This window comes from Salmo salar, chromosome 25 (genome assembly GCF_965601325.2).
Source record: "Salmo salar chromosome 25, fSalSal1, whole genome shotgun sequence".
Classification (NCBI taxonomy): Eukaryota; Metazoa; Chordata; class Actinopteri; order Salmoniformes; family Salmonidae; genus Salmo; species Salmo salar.
In genome coordinates this window covers 23602804-23630342 of record NC_138315.1, presented here as the reverse complement: position 1 = coordinate 23630342, position 27539 = coordinate 23602804, and the positions used below count along the sequence as shown (strand labels likewise).

The 27539-nt window shown below is 45.1% G+C and overlaps 1 protein-coding gene across 3 annotated transcripts in view; it reads right to left on the bottom strand.

The window, feature by feature from the left end:
- Window positions 1-6327: 6327 nt before the first annotated feature.
- Window positions 6328-27539, bottom strand: part of LOC106586418 (semaphorin-5B) — a 199172-nt gene continuing 177960 nt past the window's right edge. Inside the window, exons 18-23 of one of the 3 annotated variants that reach the window (XM_045707609.2) lie at window positions 25099-25311; window positions 23029-23199; window positions 21007-21144; window positions 19879-19923; window positions 12831-13048; window positions 6328-11024 (exon numbers count right to left, since the gene is read on the bottom strand). In XM_045707609.2, coding sequence (XP_045563565.1) covers window positions 10854-11024; window positions 12831-13048; window positions 19879-19923; window positions 21007-21144; window positions 23029-23199; window positions 25099-25311 — 956 coding nt within the window. In that variant the 3' untranslated portion in view covers window positions 6328-10853. The remainder of the gene's footprint in view (window positions 11025-12830; window positions 13049-19878; window positions 19924-21006; window positions 21145-23028; window positions 23200-25098; window positions 25312-27539) is intronic. The other 2 variants (XM_045707610.2, XM_045707612.2) reach the window with 2 other exon arrangements.

Genomic DNA, 27539 nt, shown 5'->3' with positions numbered 1-27539 from the left:
GATAAACGTTCACAAAAAGCATAACAATTATTTTAAGAATTATAGATACAGAACTCCTTTATGCAATCGCGGTGTCAGATTTTAAAATAGGTTTTCGGCAAAAGCACATTTTGCAATATTCTGAGTAGATAGCTCGCCATCACGGGCTAGCTAATTTGACACCCACCAAGTTTGGCGTTCACTAAACTCAGAATTACTATAAGAAAAATTGGATTACCTTTGCTGTTCTTCGTCAGAATGCACTCCCAGGACTTCTACTTCATCCACAAATGTTGTTTTGGTTCAAAATAATCCATAGTTATGTTCAAATATCCTCTGTTTTGTTCTTGCGTTCAAGACACTATCCGAACGGTGACGCGCGGACGCATGTCGTGACAAATAATTTCAAAATATTCCATTACCGTACTTCGAAGCATGTCAAACGCTGTTTAAAATCAATTTTTATGCCATTTTTCTCGTAAAATAGCGATAATATTCCGACCGGGAGACGTCTTTTTCGTTCAAAGACTGAAAATGTAAAATGGACTCTTCACGTGCACGCGTGCGCCCGTCTCATTGTTCTCAGATCGACCACTATCCAAATGCGCTACTGTTTTTCAGCCAGGGGCTGCAAAGTCATCATTCAACGTTCTGGCGCCTTCTGAGAGCCTATGGGAGCCTTAGAAAGTGTCACGTTACAGCAGAGATCCTCTGTTTTCGATAAAGAGGGTATAGAAGGCCAAGAAATGGTCAGAGAGGGCACTTCCTGTACAGAATCTTCTCAGGTTTTGGCCTGCCATATGAGTTCTGTTATACTCACAGACACCATTCAAACAGTTTTAGAAACTTTAGGGTGTTTTCTATCCAAATCAAACAATTATATGCATATTCTAGTTTCTGATAACCAGATTAAATCGGGTACGTTTTTATTTTAGGTTGGGGTTGTGGTTGAGGGTAGGGTTAGGGTTGAACAGGGATGTTCAACCCTAAAACTATTGTAGTTACAAGCCCTTAACCAACAATGCAGTTTTAAGAAAAATAAGTTAAGTAAAAAATAGCAAAGTAAAAAATAGAAGTAACAAATAATTAAAGAGCAGTAGTAAAATAACAGTAGCTAGGCTATATACAGGGGGTACCGGTACAGAGTCAATGTGCTGGGGCACCGGTTAGTCAAGATAATTGAGGTAATTATGTACATGTAGTTAGAGTTTAAAGTGACTATGCATAGATAATAAACAGAGAGTAGCAGCAGTGTAAAAGAGGGGGGGGGGATGCAAATAGTCTGGGTAGCCATTTGATTAGCTGTTCAGAAGTGTTATGGCTTGGGGCTCGAAGCTGTTAAGAAGCCTTTTGGACCTAGACTTGGCGCTCCGGTACCGCTTATCGTGCGGTAGCAGAGTGAACAGTCTATGACTAGGGTGGCTGGAGTATTTGAACATTTTTAGGGCCTTCCTCTGACGGCAGGAAGCTTGGCCCCGGTGATGTACTGGGCCGTACGTACTACCCTCAGACTACCCTCGGAGGCCGAGCAGTTGCCATACCAGGCAGTGATGCAACCAGTCAGGATGCTCTCGATGGTGCAGCTGTAGAACCACGAGGATCTGAGGACCCATGCCAAATCTTTTCAGTCTCCTGAGGGGGAATGGGCATTGTCGTGCCCTCTTCACGACTGTCTTGGTGTGTTTGGACCATGATAGTTTGTTGGTGATGTGGACACCAAGGAACTTGAAGCTCTCAACTTGCTCCACTACAACCCCGTCGATGAGAATGGGGGCATGCTCGGTCCTCCTTTTCCTATAGTCCACAATCATCTCCTTTGTCTTGATCACGTTGAGGGAGAAGTTGTTATCCTGGAACCACACGGCCAGGTCTCTGACCTCCTCCCTATAGGCGGCCTCATCATTGTCGGTGATCAGGCCTACCACTGTTGTGCCATCGTCAAACTTAATGATGTTGTTGGAGCAAGCCTGGCCATGTAGTCATTCGTAAACAGGGAGTACAGGAGGGGACTGAGCACCCACCCCTGAGGGGCCCCAGTGTTGAGGATCAGCGTGGCGGATGTGTTGTTACCTACCAATACCACCTGGGGGGTGGCCCTTCAGGTAGTATAGGATCCAGTTGCAGAGGGAGGTGTTTAGTCCCAGGGTCCTTAGCTTAGTGATGAGCTTTGAGGGCACTATGGTGTTGAACACTGAGCTGTAGTCAATGAATAGCATTCTCACATAGGTGTTCCATTTGTCCAGGTGGGAAAGGGAAGTGTGGAGTGCAATAGAGATTGTATCATCTGTGGATCTGTTGGGTCGGTATGAAATTGGAGTGGGTCTAGGGTTTTTGGGATAATGATGTTGATGTGAGCCATGACCAGCCTTTCAAAGCACTTAATGGCTACAGACCTGAGTGCTACGGGTCGGTAGTCATTTAGGCAGGTTACCTTAGTATTCTTGGGCACAGAGACTATGGTGGTCTGCTTGAAACATGTTGGTATTTCAGACTCAGTCAGGGACAGGTTGAAAATGTCAGTGAAGTTGTTGGAGTTTGGCCCCTTTGATACATTATGAATATGGTATTCAGGTGAGGTTATCTATGAGATTATCGGTTTACTGTTGTGCGCATTCAGTTTGCCTACAAAATAGCTTTACACACATACCTCAAAGTATTCCGTCTTTCCCTGCGGCATTGTGAATGTTGACCTGTTTAAAGGTCTTTCTCACATCGGCTACGGAGAGTGTGATCACTCAGTCGTCTGGAACAGCTGATGCATGTTTCAGTATTGCTTGCCTCAAAGCGAGCATAGAACTAATTTAGCTCATCTGGTAGGCTCGTGTCACTGGGCAGCTCGCAGGTGTACTTCCCTTTGTAGTCTGTAATAGGTTGCAAGCCATGCCACATCCGACGAGAGTTGGAGCCGGTGTAGTGTGATTCAATCTTAGTCCGGTATTGATTCTTTGCCTGTTTGATGGTTCATCGGAGGGCATAGCGGGATTTCTTATGAGCTTCCGGGTTAGAGACCCGCTCCTTGAAAGCGGAAACTCTAACCTTTAGCTCAGTGCGGATGCTGCCTGTAATCCATGGCTTCTGGTTGGGGTATGTACGTACAGTTACTGTGGGGACGACGTCATCGATGCACTTATTGATGAAGCCAGTGACTGATGTGGTGTACCCCTCAATTCCATCGGAAGAATCCCGGAACATATTCCAGTCTGTGCTAGAGAAACAGTCCTGTAGCTGAGCATCTGCTTCATCTGACCACTTTTTTATTGACCGAGACACTGGTGCTTCCTGCTTTAGTTTTTGCTTGTAAGCAGGAATCAGGAGGATAGAATTATGGTCAGATTTGCCAAATGGAGGGTGAGGGAGAGCTTTGTACGCATCTTTGTGTGTGGAGTAAAGGTGGTTTAGAGTTTTATTTCCATCTGGTTGCACAGTTAACATGCTGGTACAAATGAGGTAAAACGGATTTAAGTTTCCCTGCATTAAAGTCCCCGGCCACTAGGAGCACCGCATCTGGATGAGTGTTTTCCTGTTTGCTTATGGCCGTATACAGCTCCTTGAGTCACGTCTTAGTGCCAGCATCAGTTTGTGGTCACAAATAGACAGCTATGAAGAATATAGATGAAAACTCTCTTGGTGTCTGTGGTCTACAGCAGTGTGGTCTACAGCTTATCATGAGATACTCTACCTCAGGCGAGCAAAACCTCGAGACTTCATTCGATTTCGTGCACCAGTTGTTGTTTACAAATATACATAGACTGCCTCTCCTTGTCTTACCAAAGGCGGCTGTTCTATCCTGCCGATAGAGCGTAAAAAACCTGTATGTTATCCATGTCGTCGTTCAGCCACGACTCAGTGAAACATAAGATATTACACTTTTTAATGGCCCGTTGGTAGGATTTACATGATTGTAGCCTCCCGAGTGGCGCAGTGGTCTAAGGCACTGCATCGCAGTGCTAGCTGTGCCACTAGAGATTCTGTGTTCGAGTCCAGGCTCTGTCGCAGCCGGCCGTGTCCGGGAGACCCATGGGGCAGCGCACAATTGGCCCAGCATCGTCCAGGTTAGGGGAGGGTTTGGCCAGAGGGATGTCCTTGTCCCATCGCGCACTAGCAACTCCTGTGGCGGGCCGGGCGCATTGCACGCTGACATGGTCGTCAGGTGTTCCGGGTTAAGTGGGCATTGTGTCAAGAAGCCGTGCGGCTTGGTTGGATTGTTTTGGAGGATGCACGGCTCTCGACCTTTGCCTCTCCCGAATCCGTACGTGAGATCCAGCAATGAGACGAGACTGTAACTACCAATTGGATACCACGAAATTGGTGAGAAAAAAAAATGATGATGAAGAATTAAAAAAAATAATAATATATGATCGTAGTTGACAGGGATGAGGGCCTTGTCGGGTGTCTGAAGTATATTCTTCGCGTCCGACTCATTAAACAAAAACTTCTTCCAGTACGAGGTGAGTAATCACTGTCCTGATATCGAGAAGCTCTTTCTGGTCATAAGAGACGGTGACAGAAACATAATGTACAAAATAAGTTACAAATAATGCGAAAAAACACACACAATAGCACAATTGGTTAGGGGACCGTAAAACTGCTGCCATCTCCTCCGGCGCCATTATCGGGTGGGATTGGTAGGCGTGTTTGATACTACCCTCTAATTGGTGCGTCAGCTGAGGCGGGGCCCTCAAGTTTCCTTTCTGAACTGGCTCCGCTTAATTTTCATGTCCACATCCCAGTTCAACCATAACCCTTGCCTCAACCATAGTTCCAGCGTTGTCCACTGGTCAACTGCACTGAGCTCTACCTGATTTGACAAAGGTTGTTGATTAGCAGAGTAAACACTGAAACTTGCCTCTGATTCAAATTTGCTGACTTTTTATAAAGACAGATCACTGAAATGGTCAGTTTGAAAGTGTCAAAACACAAATGTCTACAAATCTGTAGATGGACCTTATAATTGTTGTTCAAGACACTAACTCAGTAGAATCTAGACTCTTTAATTAGATTTCAAATGCCATAAAGTCCCTTTGAGTTAATTTCAGGCAAAGTTCCATCGTTCACTTCAGAGAAGAGTTGGCTGGTGGATTAATTGTAAGCTGATGCGTCAAATCAAACAATTTCCCAGTATTTCTCAGAGGATGGAGATCTGAGCTTTTGTGAGTGTGTGTGAGTGTGTGTGACTGGCCACTGAACACGACGACACGATCCAGAACCCACAGACGTTGCGATGAGAGCCATCGTCTGGCTCAGAGATGTGGTTCTGTGTGATCTTCTCTGTCATGTAAACACACAAACACGTCTGTCTCTGCATCCCACTCTTAATCCTCCCTCTGGGGAAGCAATACTTCAACACAATCAACAATGGCCCTCCACTTGATAAACATCAACAGAGAGAACTAGAGCATCTAAGATCCACTAGGCCCACTGGTGATGTTGTAATGTACATAAGACAGACGCACTGATGCTAAGCTAATGGTAAAGCACTGGAGCCAATAACCAGGACAGTCCTTAAGATCCATGTTTTTCAAAGGCCACTGGTCATGATGTAATGTACATCAGAGGGCCGTGGCACACTTATGCTGACACTAATTCTAAAGCACTGGAGCCAATAAGCATAGTCATGTGTTAGCAGCGGAACTGGGGACTCTTTGTACTAACTTGCAGCTCTGTAGCCCAGAGGACACTGAGGGGTACAGGAGGAGGATGGACTCCCATGGTGACATAGATCATTAAAAACCAGAGTGGAGAGAGAGGGTCACCTCTTTTTCAGCATTGGTGTCCTGTCTAGTCCTCTTCATTTCTACTCTAACTCTCATTACATCATCTGATGGATAGTTACCTCACACACCAATCATCCCTATAGGGCAATACTCAGCAGTATTTGCCTATAGGACGAGACTACTATAGATGGATAGGGACCCCCTGGCTGTGAGCCAGCTTTCCCATCACACCATGATCACACTCCATCATGTCCATGCCTGTGGGTCAGCTCAGCAGATGAGGTGATTAATGCAATTGCTGCATTCATCAATAAAGGCACTCTCATTAGTCCTAAGCTTCTCTGGGTAATGGAGATGTACAGCCAGGGCAGCACCCCAGCCAAATGAGGAGGAAGCACGGTACCTGAGTGGGGTGGGGGTTTCTGACTTGTCAGATTAATTTCAGCCCTGCCATGCACAGTACTGTAGGCTACGTACAGTATATGGATACTTTCAGCGTGAGGGAAGTTTAGGTATAAAATGATGTGGGATGATGTGTTGTCAATTTCAGGTGATACCTGTACATACAGTATAGCATAATTTGCGGAGGCATTGGAGTGATGTGATGGAATGATGGAGTTCACACAAACACACGTCATGTTGGCATCAAGGTTTATTACCCTTTATAATGTACAATATACAAAAATATAGAGTACCAAAAAATTCACAGTGTCTAAAAGGCAGTGATTACAGTCTACATCACATATCTAATAGTACCACCAGGTCAGTTGCATAGAAGGGCACCGAGCCAATCAGGGGACAAAGATTCACATTGTGACATCCAGCTTGCCCAATCAAAAATTACTACAGGGCCAGGGGAAGCCAATCAAAGTGTGTCATCATTTAGGGGGAGCCAATCACAAACCAAAAAATGTGGGTCAGGCAAGTGGGGAAAAGGAAAACCACTGGGTGGAGGGGTTGCTGTAAATCCTCTAAACAGCTGAATTACTTTGATCTAGTCAATGGACTATCGTAATACTGTTACTATACACTACTCACCATTTTCTGTGTCTTGTTCACTTAAAATGTTTGTTTTTTAAACTGTTGTGGTGACATTGATTTTGTATTAAAATGGCAGGAGTGCTTCTAAAAGGACAGGCTGTCTTTGTTACTCTAAAGCCTTATTTATACCTGGTGAACATTTTTGTAAAAAAACTAAATCCGTATCGGGCTGTCTGTCTAAACGCAGCCTTATTCATCCACCGTGTCCGCACTGTGACCAGATTTCATGGTCCCTCACTGTATGAAAATTATTTGATGGATTTCTTTCAAAATAATATTTATTTATTTATTTTAAGACACATCAATTATTTTAGAAGGCAATATAATTATAATTTAAATGGTTTCACTGTCCAGAGACTTGTGAGACATCCAGACAGAATGAGTCCCTGACTACCTCCGGAGGTGGTCAGTAAGATCTGATCACAATCAGATCATAATGTTTCTTCTATACCTGTCTGCATATGTTGGCACAATCAGGATGTGGACACAATCAGGACAAGGCATGTATGTTAGCACCAGGTATAAACGGGGATTAAGATACTACATAGGATCTGGACAAACTGTACATCTATAGAAAGTTACAAAACAGCTGGAGAAGTTGTCCAGACCGTAGTCAACCAGTCACATTGACAAACTCTATCCCCTTACAAACCCCATGGTTGGTGAGTACATAGCTGCTGCACTTTTTCTTTTACAACTAAGGCTTTTTTATTTTTTAAACAGTGTTAGCTATACAACAATATACATTTACATTATACTAACCTTTAGATGTCATTAATGCTCTGCAGATCGAAGGCTGTCTCTTATGTACAGATAGAGCTCTCGTGCATATAACGGAACTATAGAATTAGAATGATAGAATAGAATCATACCATTTCTATGGGTGGAACTGAAAGCATTGCTGCTAAATTAGCATTCATTTTAACAGCGGGCATAATAATAAAATATAGCTCAGTTCTGTTTCTGAAATGCCCTTTATGATCCAAGCTTCACTATAAATAGTGTTTCCTTATGAGAACTGCGCAGCTCTCGTTAACTTACAATGATTATCATCTTATACATGGAACATATAGAAACCCAGTGGAACATTAGGAGTGCTATCATCATAATGTGTGGAAAAAATGCACATACCCCTTTACAGATCCCATTATATACACAGTCATATGTAAGAAAGAATTACATTTACATTGTACAAAATATATACAGTTGTCTGTTCCTCTCCTCATTCACCCTCACAGGCATACACATACGAAGCAAGCAAACATACACACACGCAAACATGTGTGCGCACACACGCAAACACACACGCACACACACAAAACAATAATCTCATACCAAAGCATTTCTAAGCATGATTTAGCATTGCAAAGAGAGGGACACATTGATATTCGCTACAGTCAGACTGAATATTTGCTTCTACATTATTTTATTTTTGTAAAATCTTAAAGGAGAAAAGTGTGTGTTTTTACAACCAAATCTCTATTTTATCATTATACAAGTATTATACAAGGGTCCAGACACTTATTTTGCAATTTCACTTTTTTTAAATGAACTTACCACAACCAGCAAGTCATTTCCTCATCCTTGTTGTGCAGGGGGCTCTGAAAAAACATGAACAAATGCTCCAAAAATATTTTTGTCAAACAGAAACCCTCTCAGTATAGTGATGCAGGTCTTTAGATGTTGTACACATGAAATTGTGTCATTCAGAACTTTATGCGCAACGTTATATTCCATTTTGTTGCGACTCAAATGATACCTCTCCATCCATTTTAGCAGCAGGCTACTAGGAGAATGGAACAGCTGGATAGGGGAAACAGCTAGAGTTGCAAAACATGGAATATAATGTTGAGGATAAAGTTCGGAATGACACAATTTCATGTGTACAACATCTAAAGACCTGCATCACTATACTGAAGGTTTTTCGTTTCTAAAAGGATTTGAGTGTTTTTGGAGCATTTGTTCATGTTTTTTCAGAGCTCCCGTACTGCACAATGAGGATGAGGTTGTGACTCGCTGGTTGGGGGGTATGTTCCTCAAAAACAAGTGAAATTTCAACAACAAAAAGGTCTGGAACCTTCTATAACATGCCATCAGAAATAAAGACGTGGTTGTAATAAAGCAAAATTCTCCTTTCATTTGTCAGACACATATTGGCTACTAAGCTGCTGTGATTTTTTTTATGTTGTGGTGTGAAACTGATGAGAAACTCAAAAGTGAATCAGCCATCCCTTATTTGTGAAATAAAACATTTCCTCCTATCTTACTGCTCTCTTGAACATCAAAACAAATAACCTCCCTCATAAAAAATGCCCCACTACTATCTTTTTATCCCACCTTGTATGATATCATAGAAATTCGGTTGCAGCCATATTTAATATGACCACTGAGCGGTAGGTAGGTAGGTATAGTACTCAGTAGAATACATCCAGTCCATTCTAGAACCAAGGGAATTCCTTCCAAAAGTCTTTATATCAGCATAAAAAACAAGTAATAGAAAGTCAAATTTGACCCCACATGATCCTCTCTATTGTATACCCAAAGCTGGATGATTCCAACTGTATTTCAGTCAGACACCTCATCTCTGTAGCCCATGTTCAGATCATTCCCTGGGAAACATTGCCTTTGTGAACATACCGATACAGTACATAACACAGCCAGCCTGAGGTGTGGGCCTTGTTTGGACATAAGCAGATAGAGAGATTCTCTCCAGCAGTGAGTATGTCTGTATCTATGTGGTCTAGTGTAGGCACTTTTCCTATAACAGATCACACGCTGCCATTCCTGGATGTGCCTCTGTTCCCATGGTCCCATAGTACCACCCAAAAACATGGCGCCACAGCAGAGCTGAAGTCCCAGGTACTTGTCCTCCTCGTGTCATTTGATGAGGCGAGGTGACCTGAGTGCATCCATCCACCTCCAAACACAATAGAACTGATATTGATCTCTTCATCTCTTGAATTAATTGAGTTCTTTTTTTTGTTCCCTCCCGATTCGCATCCACCATACTGAAGGACAGACACAATGATATGCGCTGGTAGGGTTGTTCTGGGTAACTGCTTTTGTTGTTGGGAGAATTAGGTGTTTATCATGGGGATGGATGCTGCAGACCGAGGGGATGTTGGTGTCATTGAGATTCATTCATAGGCCTCCCAAGTGGCGCAGTGGTCTAAGTCACTGCATCGCAGTGCTAGAGGCGTTACTACAGACCAGGTTCATTCCCGGGCTGTGCCACAACCGGCCATGGCCCGGGAGTCCCATAGGACAGCGCACAATTGGCCCAGTGTCAGCCGGGTTAGGGGAGGGTTTGGTCGGTGGGGCTTCACTTGGCTCATCGCGCTCTAGCGACTCCTTGTCGTGGGCCAGGTTCCCGCAGGCTGACGCTGTTCGCCAGTTGAACAGTGTTTCCTCTGACACATTGGTGTGGCTGGCCTCCTGGTTAAGCTGGCGGTGGTGTTAAAGAGCGCGGTTAGGCTGGTCATGTTTCGGAGGACACATGCCTCTCCCGAGCCCGTTGGGGAGTTGCAGCGATGAGACAAGATTGAAAATTGGGGAGAAAAAGGGAGTAAAAATGAAATTAAGTAAAAAAAAGAGACTCAATCATAGAGGTGACCAGACAGACCAGGGAAGAGAGGTGGCGGCCATTTGAGTTTTCTCCTAAGGCCAGGTCTCTAGCCTCTCTGGATAGCAGCACACCACCTACAGTAAGGCGCTCAAGTTCCACAGGGATAAGTAGTTCTCCAACTCCATACTGTAGCTTATAGTGTCTTATAGAGTTCATCATTTATCTCTCCACCGAAGCACTACGTTGACACTGTGATGTCCAGTACTCACCCCCCCCAAAATACACCCCAAACTATGATAAAATTCCTGGCTCTACTTAGCGAGTCTATTGGAGGCATCGGCACCCCTACAGAGTGCTGATGGTATGTTCCAGGTATACCCTTACTCCCCCCCCCACCATTTGGGAGATACCATGGGATAAAGGAGAGGGGAGCAAAAATGAGTTCCAGGTCAGAGGTTGGGTTCAGTCACCATGCCTTCTGTCACCATGGTGATCGGGGTGGAGTTCAGTTCAGTCTGGGTGGGCGGGGCCGGGGGCCATGGGGGGGGGCTGTCTCAGCTGTTGTTATAGGTCCTGCAGGGGGAAGGGGAGGAGTCAGGCCTGTTGTAGTCATATTTGCCCAGCGCTGTGGGGTAGTAGGTGGTGGTGTACATGTTAGTCTGCTGCAGGGGCGTTGGGTAGAAGTTAGACCTCTCATCTGGGAGCAGGTTATTCTTGTTCAGGGTCTGGAGGAGGAGAGAAGACAGTGTCATAACAGGTGACAGTGGCTACAAAATTAGACAAAAAACACTGATCAGTTGAAAAGGTACGTACTGTTCAGTAAAGTGTTTTTCTGGGTGAGGTGGGAAGAGTAGAGAAAACAGTCATAACAGTGTTATAACAGTGACATAAGAGTTTTATACCAGTGCTGTAACAAATGGGTTAGTTTACCAACGACTCAGAAAGGAGCAATATCAATATATTAGACTCTTACAGGTTGAAAAGTGGGCAACAGTGCTGGGTACTGTAAGTGGATTTCTAAGCAAGGTACAACCCTTCAACAAATATGATTTAGCAGCGAAACATCAAGCGTAATCAATGAACAAATATGAGAGGCATGAATAAATTACAGTAGGCGCCTCCAAAAAACAAAATACAAAAACATTTACTTTGTATCCCAAATGGCACCCTATTCCCTTTATAGTGCACTACTAGGGCCCATAAGGAAATGAGTACACTATATAGGAAATTAGGTCCCGTTTGGGACACACTTAATTTAATGCACTTGTACTTTAGAGGCAGGACGCTAGACGCCACAAAGCGCCGACAAAGGGAACACTTTACGGAGGGCTGCTGAGTAATGTCATTTATGTTAACAGCTCTAGGCCAAACACTGCTCTGTAAATGGGTTACAGAATCAGTGAAATGCACAACAACGTTGGGTGGTGAGGGCCTGTGAAGAAACAACTGCATAATGTGATGGCTAAAGCAACAATAACAGCAGTAGTTCTCAGGTTGAGCCAGTGGCTCTAGCTAGGTAGCCTGGTTAATGCTGCACTCAATGGTGAAACTTAGAGAAATCCATAAGGATGCCAGGCAAATAGCTAGCTAACTACTTGTAGTATGAAACCTGCCTGGTCTGGTCGTTAACCTAATGAGACATAGCTGCTCTCATCGTATGACTCTCATAATTAGGGCCCAGCATGAGGACCCAGACTCAGCAACACATTAGGACCCAGCCTCACTCAGCCACAAACACATCACTCAGCCAGCTGGTGGCTCAAAACAATCAGGTTTCGCCCTGAGAAGCAGCAACCGTCACCTGAGATAAAGAGCATCCTAGCATAGTACTTGACTAATTATGGGGAAATACCATTTTTTTATTTTACCTTTATTTAACTAGGCAAGTCAGTTAAGAACAAATTCTTATTTTCAATGACGGCCTAGGAACAGTGGAACTGCCTTGTTCAGGGGCAGAACGACAGATTTTTACCTTGTCAGCTCGGGGATTCGATCTTGCAACCTTTCGGTTACTAGCACAACGCTCTAACCACTAGGCTACCTGCTGCATAATATGCAACACCAGTATGTATACTAGGTGGATCATGATACAACGTCGGTCCTAGGGCTAACCCTGCCACATGCAGGGAGGGCAATGCCATTGTGGGACAGATCGATGAGATCGGACCGTGACTCACAGGCACACACAGGTTTTACATTCCTCAAAAGATGCTGGTTCCAGCATTATAAACAGCAGTGGGAGTCCATGGCTATAACAGGCTAATGAGGGCCATTAATAAGGAATGAGACTCTGAACAGAAAGTGGAGTAAGGAAACCAGGTGAAGAGAAATAAATATATGTTCTGAGCTCCCACCATATCTCATCCCCTGTACAGTAGTTAATGTAATGAAATAAACCTATGCATATGGAATCTCCTGTCAAAATCAAATGAATGACTGGTGTTACCTAATCTTTGTGCTACGCAGAAAATGGAGGTTTCATGGTGTGGGTATGCAAGCACGTGTCTGCATGTGTGACAATCCTTGAATACCTGTGACAATACCTTGAACTCCATGGGCGTGTACTTCTCGTTCTTTGGTGTAGTGTTGCCCTTGTAGTTGAGGTGGTTGGGCGTGGTGGGGTGTATGACGGCGGACTCCTGGGAGGGCTTGTGGAAGCGCTGGCTGTACACGTAGGCCAGAAAGGACAGAAGGCCCGCCCCCAGGAAACAGGACACGCCTGTGGCTATCAGGTGCAGCGAGGTGAATGCTGGGAAGACACAACAAAACCGACAGATGGTAGGAGATCAGTCAGGATGTTTGGTTCACTTATCTGTGCCTGTAATCTGTCGTTTTCTCTCTTTCTGTCCTCCATCAGGTATTGTATTTCAGTAAAATGGTGGTTCATTCAGGGGAAACTCTACCTCAGTAGCCTGGTCGATAATCTGTTTGTGCTGTCTTGCCAACTCCTATGGTCATTCAATAGCAACTCCTATGGTCATTCAATAGCCACAGGAGTTGGCAAGACAGCACAAACAGATCGGTGACCAAGCTAGCAAAATGTTGGTTTATTGAAGGGTACCAAGCTCCCTCTTCTCAGATCCCCTGGCATCTTCCTGGAAACTGTCTAATGGTGTGGCGGCATAGCCTTTTCAAACCATTACCGTTCCCAGCAGGCTACCTACACCTCATTCTAATGGCCATATTTTTTCACAAAAGTAGTGGGCCTTTACGAGTCCTGTATTAGCCGTCTCTTTTTTCGCAGCTCCCCCATCCTGAAGTAATACTGCAAAGAATGTAGCAAAGCAATTAACTTTGGTCCTGAATACAAAGTGTTATGTTTAGGGCAAATCCAATACAAGATATTACTGAGTACCACTCCATATTTTCAAGCATGGTGGTGGCTGCATCATGTTATGGGTATGCTTGTAATCATTAAGGACTGTTTTTTTTTTCAGGATAAATAAGAAACGGAATGGCGCTATGAGCACAGTCAAAATCCTATAAAAAAAAGCTAGTTGTCTTTCCACCAGACACTGGGAGATGTATTCACCTTTCAGCAGGGCAATAACCTAAAACACAAGGCCAAATCTACACTGGAGTTGCTTACCAAGAAGACAGTGCTAGACAAGTGGCCGAGTTACAGTTTTGACTAAGATTTACTTGAAAATCTATGGCAAGACCTGAGAATGGTTGTCTAGCAATGATCAACATCAATTTGACAGAACTTTAAGAATTTTGAAAAGAATAACAGGCAAATGTTGCACAATCCAGGTGTGTGTGGAAAGCTCTTACAGACTTTACTAGGGTTGAATGGCGGGAACTCGGTTACCGAGATTTACCGGGATTTACCACGCAAAACGACTCACTTTACCCGGGATAAATAACAGTGAGAAACCGGTAAATTATAATAAATTATTTATATGAACAGCACGGCGTGAAATGGAAGTGTTAAATAATATGTGATGTCTAAATCTGTCTTCTCTACTGCCTCTGCATGATGAATCATCAACGCTCAGGGTGGGGACAGACAGCCCACCTCAGTATGGAGCGCAGTTCAATGCATGTAGACCTACAATATCATCTCATCATGGTAACTTTCTTTCTTGTGACAGGTACTGTAGGCCTACATTTTCTGCAGCATAGCCTACGGTACAGTAACATAAAGCCAGAATGAGCGTCTAATTTACCCATCTCCATCTGGCTTTCGAGGGTCACCCTGTTTTTTAATTGTAAAGATATATATATTTTTTTGCAGCTGCAGTTTTAAAACAGGCTATCACTCCAATATCGTTGTTTTAAATCAGTGCACATGCGGGCACTCTCTCGCAGTCCGTTTCTCTCTCCATTAACGCCATTCAAATTGCCTCTACAATAGATAATCCTGTTCTAGATTGATTTATAGCCCTATATACAGTGCATTCAGAGAGTATTCAGACCCCTTGACTTTTTCCACATTTTGTTACATTACAGCCTTATTCTAAAATAGATTTTTTTTTTTTAAATGTACTCATTAATCTACACCCAATTCTCCATAATGACAAAGCAAAAACAGGTTTTCAGAAATGTTTATTAAACATTTATTAAAAATGAAAAACTGAAATATCACATTTAGTGTATCAGTATCAGTATTTAGACACTTTACTCAGTACTTTGTTGAAGCACCTTTGGCAGCGATTCCAGCCTCGAGTCTTCTTGGGTATGACGCTACAAGCTTGGCACACCTGTATTTGGGGAGTTTCTCCCATTCTTCTCTGCAGATCCTCTCAAGCTCTGTCAGGTTGGATGGGAAGTGTCGCTACACAGCTATTTTCAGGCCTCTCCAGAGATGTTCAAATCGGGTTCAAGTCCAAGCACTGGCTGGGCCACTCAAGGACATTCAGAGACTTGTCCCGAAGCCACTCCTGCGTTGTCTTGACTGTGTGCTTAGGGTCTTGTGTCCTGTTGGAAGGTGAACCTTCGCCCCAGTCTGAGGTCCTGAGCGCTCTGGAGCAGGTTTTCATCAAGGGTTTCTCTGTACTTTGCTCTGTTCATCTTTCCCTCAAACCTGACTAGTCTCCCAGTCCCTGCCGCTGAAAAATATCCCCACAGCATGATGCTGCCACCACCATGCTTCACCGTAGGGATGGTGTTAGGTTTCCTCCAGACGTGATGTTTGGCATTCAGGCCAAAAGGTTCCATCTGGGTGTCATCAAATTAGAGAATCTTGTTTCTCATGATCTGAGAGTCCTTTTGGCGCCTTTTGGCAAACTCCAAGCGGGCTGTCATGTGCCTTTTAATGAGGAGTGGCTTCCGTCGGGCCACTCTACCATAAAGGCCTGATTGGTGGAGTGTTGCAGAGATGGTTGTCCTTTTGGAAGATTCTCCCATCTACACAGAGGAACTCTGAAGCTCTGTCAGAGTGACCATCGGGTTCTTGTTTACCTCCCTGACCAAGGCCCTTCTCTCCCGATTGCTCAGTTTGGCCGGGTGGCCAGCTCTAGGAAGAGTCTTGGTGGTTCCAAACGTCTTCCATTTAAGAATGATTGAGGCCACTGTGTTCTTGGGGACATTCAATGCTGCACAATCCTGTCTCTGAGCTCTACGGACAATTCCTTCAAACTCATAGCTTGGATTTTGCTCTGTCAACTGTGGATCCTTTTAAAGACAGGTGTGTGCCTTTCCAAATAATGTTTTTATTTATTTAACTTTTATTTAACCTTTATTTAACTAGGCAAGTCAGTTAAGAACATATTCTTATTTACAATGATGGCCCACCAAAAAGCAAAAGGCTCCTGCGGGGACGGGGGCCTGGGATTAAAAATAAATACAATATAAATTTAGGACAAAACACACATCAAAAAAAGAGAGACAACACTACATAAAGAGAGACCTAAGGCAGCAACAAATGACAACACAGCATGGTAGCAACACATAACAACAACATGGTAGCAGCATAAAACGTTATTGGGCACAGATAACAGCACAAAGGGCAAGAAGGTAGAGACAACAATACATCACACAAAGCAGCCACAATTGTTAGTAAGATTGTCCATGATTGAGTCTTTGAATGAAGAGATTGAGATAAAACTGTCCAGTTTGAGTGTTTGTTGCAGCTCGTTCCAGTCGCTAGCTACAGCGAACTGAAAAGAGGAGCGACCCAAGGATGTGTGTGCTTTGGGGACCTTTAACAGAATTTGACTGGAAGAACGGGTGTTGTATGTGGAGGATGAGGGCTGCAGTAGATTTCTCAGATAGGGGGGAGTGAGGCCTAAGAGATTTTTATAAATAAGCATCAACCAGTGGGTCTTGCAACGGGTATACAGAGATGACCAGTTTACAGAGGACTGAATTTAGTCCCATGCAGGAAAAGCTAGACTAGAATGGCTTGCTGGACATTATTGTTTTAGCATTTCTTATACCAATAGACTATTCGAAGAGGGACGCACGCTCTTTTTTGCTTAATGTTAAACACAAGAGTGAATAGAAGAGTGAATGGTGGTTGGCTATAGCAGTTATTTATTCAGACCCATAACCATTCAACCTTCATTAAGAGAAGTGACAGCCTTCTCTAGTGACAGCCATCTCTTCTTCTAATTCACTAGCCTATACTACTTTGTTGGCCGCATGTGCTGCACCAGAACCGTATGTTCTCTTCTGCTTTATCATGGTTTGAATGATGTGCATAATTCCAGTCCATATAATACAGTATTATACAATACAGCAATACAGTTAACACTAAAAAAGATTAGCCTACTGGAGCTAGTTTCATTTATTTAACCAAGAGAGCATATAGCTAGCTACATCTATGGGTGTTTATGTTTTTCTGTTGTGCATAATGTGCAGTATATATGTACTGCACATTATGTATTGGCTCATAAAATGTATTTAATACTGTATATGGCTCATTAGGCTCAGGTAGCATCAGGTTATACCAGACATATTTATATGCTTTATAATCATTTTGAATGACACTTCTGGTTTTCCCGGGTAACCCGGGAGAAAAGTGATTTATTCTCTGGATGGAACATTTTTTAAATACCGGCAAAATATTCAACCCTGTCACACCCTGATCTGTTTCACCTGTCCTTGTGCTTGTCTCCACCCCCCTCCAGGTGCCGCTCATCTTCAACATTATCCCCTGGGTACTTATACCTGTGTTCTCTGTCTGTTGGCAGTTCGTCTTGTTTGTTCAAGTCAACCAGCATTTTGTCTCAGCTCCTGTTTTTTCCCAGTCTCTCTTTTTCTCGTCTTCCTGGTTTTGACCCTTGCCTGTCCTGACTCTGAGCCCGCCTGCCTGACCACTCTGCCTGCCTTGACCCTGTGTCTGCCTGCCGTCCTGTACCTTTGCCCCACTACTCTGGATTATCGACCTCTGCCTGTCTTGACCTGTCGTTTGCCTGCCCCTGTTGCTGTAATAAACATTGTTACTTTGGGTTTAACCTGAAACGTGATAGTACGAACTGGCCATGACTGACCAGCAGATTTGGACCAGCTCTGCAACGCCATCTCCTCCCAAGGGGCCTTCATTGGTAGACAGGAAGAGTTGCCTTGCGGTCTGATGGAAGGGGTCCAGGACGTGGCCGAACATCACAACCTAGCATTGGAGCAATTCCATGGGTTGCCTACTAGGCAGCCTACCACGACGGTAACCTCCCAGCCCCTCAGTAACCCGCCTGGTAAGCTGCGCTGTCACCCCGGTTTCCCGGGAACACCGCTTACCTCCCCCGGAGCGCTACGATGGAGATCACAGAACCTGCCGGGCCTTTCTCTCCCAGTGCTCCCTCATTTTTGAGCTGCAGCCTTCTTCGTTCCCCTCGGACAGCTCGAAGATAGCTTACATTACTACGCTGATGTCCGGGAGGTCACTTGCCTGGGCCATGGTGGTGTGGGAGCAACAATCCACAGCCTGCCTCAGTCTGGAGGTATTCGTGGTGGAGGTGAGAAAAGTTTTAGGCTCCAGTGTCCGGGAGAGAGGCTGCTCGGAAGTTACTCCAGCTTTGGCAGGACACCCTCAGTGTGGCGGACTATGCGGTGGATTTCAGCACGCTAGCAGTGTAGGGTGCCTGGAACCCGAAAGTGCTGTTCGACATGTTCCTGCGCGGATTAACGGAGGAAGTACAAGGACAAGCTTGCAGCCCGGGAACTACCGACAGATCTCAACTCACTCAGTGCTTTAACCATCCGGATCGATGGTCAGCTACGGGAAAGTAGGAGGGAGAAGAGGTCTGATTAAGGTCGCAATCGCTCACTCAAGGATCCCACCTTGCATCTGATGAACTCCGGAAGTCCCCGGCGTCTTCGTCCCCGAGAGGATCCGAGCTTACCCGAGTTCCTCCAAGAGCCTCCAAAGACAGCCAATTTGCCTCTTCCCGAGCCGTACGCAGACTTAACACCCAGTGTTATCTGTATTGCGGGACTGTCGGTCATTATGTGGCTACCTGTCCCTTCAAGAGACCTAGCACATTGGTAGGAATGAGTATTCTGGTGGGTCTTAAGGATAATGTTGCTTCTCCCCTTACTCGCCCCCCTCTCCATGCCACCCTGCTGTGGGGCAACCAGATACTCATCAACTCAGAGGACGATTTGAGTCTTATGAATGTTACCCTGGCGTCCGAGCTGGACATTCCCACTCAACCCCTCTCCATTCCCATGAATATTATAGTGCTAGACGGGCGCTCTATATGCCGGGTCACCCACCATACCACCCCCATCAACCTACAAGTGTCGGAACCACAGCGAGACGATCCAATTCCTGCTAACTGAGTGTCCGCAGGTTCTGGTTGTCTTGGGATTCTCTTGGCTCCAGCAACACAATCCCTCGTTTGACTGGTCTACTGGTGCCATCATGGGCTGGAGCCCGTTCTGCCACGATCATTGCCTGAAATCATCTCTGCCTGCCCCGGGACATCTTCCTGGGGGCTTGGAAATAGCCCCAAACCTCTGCGTCATTCCTGCGGAGTACCAGGACCTCCAGGAGGGGTTCAGTAAGGCCCGGGCCACTTCACTTCCGCAATACCGACTGGTACCCAAGGATGTTATGACGGATGTGCTGGCATGCCACTATAGCCCCGCGAAGCTGAGACCTTTCCCCCCTGCTCCAAAATCATTAGCCCCTCTGGTGTTCGTCCTCTGTTGTCCCATACCCTCTGTATACTTTCAACTTTTCATGTGTCTAGATGTAAATCCATGTCTCACAGTCCTTTGTCTCCTGTTTGTTACTTCAACACAGTCTACATTTGGGTCTTACCTGAAATGTGATACAACCCTAAGACTTACCTAGAAAGACTCATAGCTGTAATCGCTGCGAAAGCTGCTTCTACAAAATACATATGTAAATTAGCAATACATTTGCTAACATTTCTAAAAACATGTTTTCACGTTGTCATTATGGGGTATTGTGTGTAGATTGATGAGGAAAAAAATGTATGTAATCCATTTTGAATTCAGGCTGTAACAACAAAATGTGGAGTAAGTCAAAGGGTATGAATACTTTCTGAAGGCACTGTAGTGGCAGCCTTCACAACTAACTCTTTCGCTCTATCCCTACACCCCCCCACCTCCAACCCCCCCACGAACGATCATACATGCACACACGTAGATGGTTGTCAATCCACGTACCTCCGCATTGCTGGTCCTTATCAAAGCCAGACGCAGGGAGAATCACTGCAACACAACACACAGACAGACAGACAGACAGACATGCAGAGACAGACACACAGTCAGCTACCAGCACATGCAGATTCTTACCACCCACAGACACAGCTGGAATCACCCCAAGACACCAGAGTAGACTTTCATTTTAACTGGAAGATGATATACTGTATATGGTACATACAGCACAAACAAACAAGCAAACATCATGAAACACAATCAATGAATCATTTCTCCAGTGGAATGTTGTAAATGTCTTGAATGTTGAATGTTGTGTAGCCTGAGCCAATCATTTAATCAAAGTAAAGCCAATCATTTAAAGTTAAACCACGTCTGCCTTCCACTAATTCATCAGGAAGGTAGTGGGAGAGAGGGAGATGGAGGGAAGGGTGTGTTTTTAATTGAGACGCAACAATCCAATGATTAAATTTGGGGCAATTTCCCCCCAGGCAGTGTCACACGCAATCCCAGTGACCTTACGATTTCTATCGCCTCATACAAAATTGCAATAAATTAGATGTGATTTTGTCTGCATCCCAAATGGCACCCCTATTCCCTATATAGTGTACTACTTTTGATCAGGGCACAGGGCTCTGGTCAAAAGTAGTGCACTATATAGGGAATAGGGGGCCATTAGGGATGCATCCTTGGTGTTGTGACACATTAATATTAATTGCGAGAAGCCTTGATTTAATTCACTTGGTATTCTGGGCTAGTGAGTCTATCTTGTCTTGTCTCTGGCAGCCAGGCCCTGAAAGATCACTACGGCAAAAATAAAGGAAGAAACCTTAACAGACAGAGACATCAGAGGAGCAGTCTGAGAAGCCTGATTTACTGAGATTAACACTAATTAAGATAGCAGATGGGCAAGGCCTCTGTCTGGTGGGGATTGGAGGAGTTTGATAGTATATGGGGCAGTTTCCCGGACACTGATGGATTTAAAAGCACGTTTAGTTTAACATGATTTTTATACTAGGAAATGGCTTATTCTGGAAAACTGGCCCTATGTGTGATGATACGGCTCATTTCAGTGTGTGTCCATGTTACATAATGATGATGACGACGATAACGATGATGAAGGTGTGTCTGACTCACCTGGGATCTCATTGCAGTCCCTGTGCTCGGTGCTGTTTCCGACACAGGGGACGGAGCCTTGAGCTCCACAGACCCTGCTACGTACCTGCAGCCCTGCATTGTCACACACTGACCACAGAGACCAGGCCATCCAGCCGCCTGCACACACACACACACACCCACACACAATGCGACTGTCAGTACACAGACAAATGACCATGGACTCACCCTGAGTTGAAGTAACTGCTGCAGTCTTAAATGCCTGGAACCAAACATGCCCACCCAAGAGCATGAGACAAACAAACTAGCCCCACCACAGCACAGCCACAAACAACCTTAGCCATATACAAACAGACCCAAACGTTTGTGAGGTAAACTGTATTGAGAAAGCAAACCCATAGTTTGTTTAGTGCATAGCCAAGATGTTTGTGTCCAGAGCCAAGTGTAAGCCATGTTTCCCGGCCGGCAGGCACTTGTAAACAGAAAGGATCCTCTCCCAGTTTCCCAACACATAATGACAAAACCCATTAATCCAAAGAAACTGTACATATATTAGGCTCTATGACTGCAGCCATTCTGTTTACCTCTAGTATCAGTCAGAGACTCAGTCACTGGCTGTTGAAGCAGCGCCACCTGCTCTTTGATCTCCCACAACTAGTGTTGGTAGGACAACAGAATACAACCCCCACGGTACGGTGTCCATATTAGGATGGCGTCCATATTAGGACGGCCTCAGAGTCAGAAGCAGTTGGTGGCCTTGTGACTCTGAGCCTGTCCTAATATGGACATCGTACTGTCGCATAATATTACAATTATGTTTAATAACGCAGAAAACCAGCCCTCTTACTATAATTGCTTCATTCATTTCATTCATTTATTTACGTCACTCAACCAAACCAATGCGTCTGAGCTGTAGAATTGGATCAAGGCAGAAATAAAACCCTGAGGCACCTCTATTAGCATTCACTGTAATAACGGTCACACACGCACGCACACACAAACACAAAAGCACACACACACACACACCTGTCCTCCATTAGTTAGCACAATTTCTTTAGTCAAGCCATCTCTGAAAGGGACATCAGATAGTCCGGGGACTGACAGACACAAGGCCTTTTGGCTAATTGGAGGAGCACTGTATCTGTAGGGAAGTGAGCAGGGATCTGTGCATAGATGACCAATGTCCTGCTTGTCAGTAAATGTACCGTAGCCGGAGACAAATGAGATGGCCACGTCATTAGCATGGTAAACTGTGGACAACCACAGGCAACCGGGTAGGCACACACACACGGCCACACGCCGCAGCAGAAACAGAAGCAATATTTGCACTGGCTAGCAAATTCCAGGAAATAAAGAATAGATTAGGAATCAGATAAAACAAAAAATAAACTTTTTAGAAATGGTGTCTCATCTCTCATTAGGGCTGTGGGCTTATTCAGAGACACGTCTGAGAGTAACTTTCTACCCAGGACGGGATTAGCTGGCTCAGAATCACACATACGAATGACAGTGTCCTACTGGGAGAAGAGCAGCGGCAGCGTAGCCTAGTGGTTAGAGTGTTGGACTAGTAACCGAAAGGTTGCAAGATCGAATCCCCGAGCTGACAAAGTACAAATCTGTCATTCTGCCCCTGAACAAGGCAGTTCCACTGTTCCTAGGCCATCATTGAAAATAAGAATTTGTTCTTAACTGACTTGCCTAGTTAAATAAAAAAGAGACAGTACACAGAGGGACGTGCAGAGCATAGGGCCTGGTTACACATACAGTATAAATATCAGATCCCATCACCACACAAGATTGGGCCAAAAGGCACACCACCACAAGGCTGGCACTGTGGCTGCAAAAGGGAAGCAGCAGACAGGCCGGGGACTCCATTTCACAGCCCTCTCTGGAGCGACATAACAAGGTGTTGATTGGCACAGTATTGATCAGTGAGTAATTATCATGATAGACTAGTTGTAATGTAATGACCGTCCTGATGTAAAGGACAGGGAAGCCTGTGACTCTGATGGATGGATGCGTGCGTGCGTGCGTGCTCCTTACCGTCACAGGTGTGTGTGTTGCACAGCGCTTCCTCAGTGTGTAGGCCAATACAGATATCTCCTCCGTTGCCAGGGCTGGGGTTGTTACAGGAGCGGGTACGCTGGTAGTGCCCTCCACCACAGGGCACTGAACACTGAGACCAGGACGACCAACACGACCAGGCTCCACTCACTGGACAGGAACACACACACACACACAAAAAGACAAACACACACGCAAGGTTAGATATCTATCTCTCTCATCACTAACTAGGCAAAAATAAACATATGAAATGTTATCCTCTTGTAGCTGCAATAAACACAACCAAAGTCTACCCAGAGGACCAGATAGATTATCTACTTAAAAAACTACACTGCTGTCCATTGTCCATACACAGCACTTTTCATGCCTAAGAATAACTCTGCTATGCTTAACCCCTCTATTGCTATATTAAGTGTGTTGTCATTCCACTCACATTTGTTTTATTTAACTAGGCAAGTCAGTTAAGAACAAATTCTTATTTACAATGACGGCCTACCGGGGAACAGTGGGTTAACTTCCTTGTTCAGGGGCAGAAGGCCAGATTTTTACCTTGTCAGCTCAGGGAGTGGTTAGAGCCCAACGCTCTAACCACTAGGCTACCTGCCGCCCCATTGAACAGGTACTTTCAGTATGTCCATCTGAATGAGAGTGTTTGAGCTGAGAGTGTGAACGGTGAGGGGAGCGAGACAGTAAAGAATGCGTTTGACAGAGAGAGATGGAGGTGAGTGGCTGTAATGCCGTCCTCGCCCCCATCGCCCCGTGCTCTAGAAAACTCCATTTACTTCAGTGGATTAGACAGTAGGGAGAGTGAACTGGGACGTGACTGCTTTGGTTGCATCACACCCCTCTGGCTGTCTGTCTGGCCCCTCTGAGTGCTGCATGGTGATGGGACTGGGAAGGACATTTTGGGGAAAGAGGAATATAAAGAGAGAGCCTCTCAAGAAAACCAGCAAACAGAAGGCTTGTAAAATAAAGATAGCTACATCAGGACCAGAGACTTCTCCTTATAGCCCTTTCTCTGTAACACTCTTTACCATCTCTCACTCTTTACCATCTCTCACTCTTTACCATCTCTCACTCTTTACCATCTCTCAATCTTGTGAAAATCTATTTTCTTCTCCCTTGCCACTCCATCTGTCAATTTCACGGTCTCTCTGTCTCTGTCTCTGTCTCTTTCTGTCAGTCTTGCTCTGCCTCTATAAATCAGGTACCTCTCCCTCCCTCTCTGTCTTCCTCTGTCTATCAGTCAAGGACCTCTCTCTCTCCCTCCCTCACTCTCTCTTTCTCTGTCTCTCAATCAAGGACTTCTCTCCCTCCCTCGCATGCACCCTCCCTCCCTCAGTCACATAATATCCAACTGTCAGACAGACAGACAGACAGACAGACAGACAGACAGACAGACAGACAGACAGACAGACAGACAGACAGACAGACAGACAGACAGACAGACAGACAGACAGACAGACAGACAGACAGACAGACAGACAGACAGACAGACAGACAGACAGAGAAATTACAGACTGAGTCATTTAGGTCAGGTTAATTAAGAGTAGAGCATATAGACATAAGAGAATAGGCTGGCACACACAGCCAATGACCATTACTAAACGATACACTCAAGGGATGATCATCAGTGATGCACCAACCATACAACATGAATATAGGCAGTCCACATTCCATTTACATGAGTGTTAAGAGCAGAGCTTGGTGGAGTTACTACTGGTTATAGCAGGCCAACTGCATGATTAGGGGATGATGAGAAGCTTTAGTTTAAACGCTACAAAGACTCAGCTACTATAACCAAGGACTCCTTGGTTCTGTTTCATTAGCTAATGGAACTAATGATCCCCTCAGCATAACTTTACAGGACTAGCATCAGCATACAGCTCTCTCCCTAGTGGTGTGTTTTAATGGATGTATTATGCTAACCACAACTGGAGGTCATTGATGTATAGTTATGGATATAGTGTGTGTGTATGTGTGTGCAAGTGCATGTGTGCATGTGTGTTTGTGTGTGTGTGTGTGTGCGCATGTTCTCTTCCCCTTTACCTTGGCAGGCCTGAGAGTTGCAGTCCTGGTACTCCACGGGTGAGCCCCTGCAGGCTGGCGGGGCAGCCTTGCCCTCTGGGGTGGTACAGGTGCGCTTGCGGGTGCGGTACCCTTTGGCACAGTCCTGGGAGCAGGCGGACCACGTCTCCCATGACGACCAGTCGGAGCCTGCCACTCGTACCACAGGGGTCCTCAGGAGGTCCTCCACTAGAGCTAGCAGTAGAGGAAAGGGTTAATACACAGGTCACTGGTCTGCTCAATACACTGAATCATTTCTACATTACACAGGTCATAGAGATAGAGTAGTATGATACCGTTGTATATCATATAGGTGTATGGAATAGCTCACACATACAAGCGAAAGATCACTGATACCAGGGGATCAATAGGACCAGGCTTTCTTTATACTGAAACACACTCTCTATTCCAAAGCTATTCAGATTATTCAATCCTCCCTCCATGGAGAGTCATACAACTGAAAAATCATCTCCTCTCTGTTCTGAGGAAGGAGTCTTACTTTATTCATATCTTACTCAAGTCAGCTCTGGTCTTATTCTGGGTAAGTCTGGCTAGACTGTGACACGTTGGGAAGTGTTTAAGTGTTTTACAGTGACCTCACTAACTGAATATACTGTATATACAACAGACAGAGCGACCTGGCCAGACATAGAGAGAGAGCGAGACAGAGAGAGAGAGAGACCAGTCTTCCCTTCAGTCCTGTCCAGTCTGGACTGTATTTCCCATTCAGAAGCAGTTCATCAGCTGCTCTCTGAGCCTGTCCTCCTACCTGCCCGCCCTGCCTACACAGCCCACCCTAGCCAGCCTGGCCACTGTCAGCCAGCTACAGTTCATCGATACTGTGGGCGGAGAGCGTAACGCTACCACCAGGAGAGGAGCGTCGGACTGTGACCAGCAGCATTGCATGCCTGCTGGGAGACCCACACACTAACAGACACCAACACACACCAACACACCAACAGACACCAACAGCCACCAACACACCAACACACCAACACACCAACACACCAACAGACACCAACACACACCAACAGACACCAACACACCAACAGACACCAACACACACTAACAGACACCAACACACACCAACAGACACCAACACACACCAACAGCCACCAACACACCAACACACCAACAGACACCAACACACCAACAGACACCAACACACCAACACACCAACAGACACCAACACACCAACACACCAACAGACACCAACACACCAACAGACACCAACACACACTAACAGACACCAACACACACCAACACACCAACAGACACCAACACACACTAACAGACACCAACACACACCAACACACCAACAGACACCAACACACCAACAGACACCAACACACCAACACACCAACACACCAACAGCCACCAACACACCAACAGACACCAACACACCAACAGACACCAACACACACTAACAGACACCAACACACACCAACACACCAACAGACACCAACACACACCAACAGACACCAACACACACCAACAGACACCAACACACACCAACAGACACCAACACACCAACACACACCAACAGACACCAACACACCAACAGACACCAACACACCAACAGACACCAACACACACCAACAGACACCAACACACCAACAGACACCAACACACCAACAGACACCAACAGTCACCAACACACACTAAAAGACACCAACAGACACCAACAGCCACCAACACACCAACAGACACCAACAGACATCAACACACACTAACAGACACCAACACACACCAACACACCAACAGACACCAACACACACCAACAGACACCAACAGACACTAACACACTAATAGACACCAACACACCAACAGACACCAACACGCCAACAGACACCAACAGACACCAACAGACACCAACAGACAACAACAGACAACAACAGACACTAACACACCAACAGACACTAACACACCAACAGACACTAACACACTAACAGACACTAACACACTAACCGACACTAACAGAAACGAACAGACACAAACACACTAACCGACACTAACAAAAACGAACAGACACTAATACACTAATAGACACTAACACACTAATAGACACTAACACACTAATAGACACCAACACACTAATAGACACTAACACACTAATAGACACTAACACACTAATAGACACCAACACACTAATAGACACCAACACACTAATAGACACCAACACACTAATAGACACTAACACACTAATAGACACCAACACACTAACACACTAATAGACACTAACACACTAATAGACACTAACACACTAATAGACACCAACACACTAATAGACACTAACACTAATAGACACTAACAGACTAATAGACACTAACACACTAATAGACACTAACACACTAATAGACACCAACACACTAATAGACACTAACACACTAATAGACACTAACACACTAATAGACACTAACACA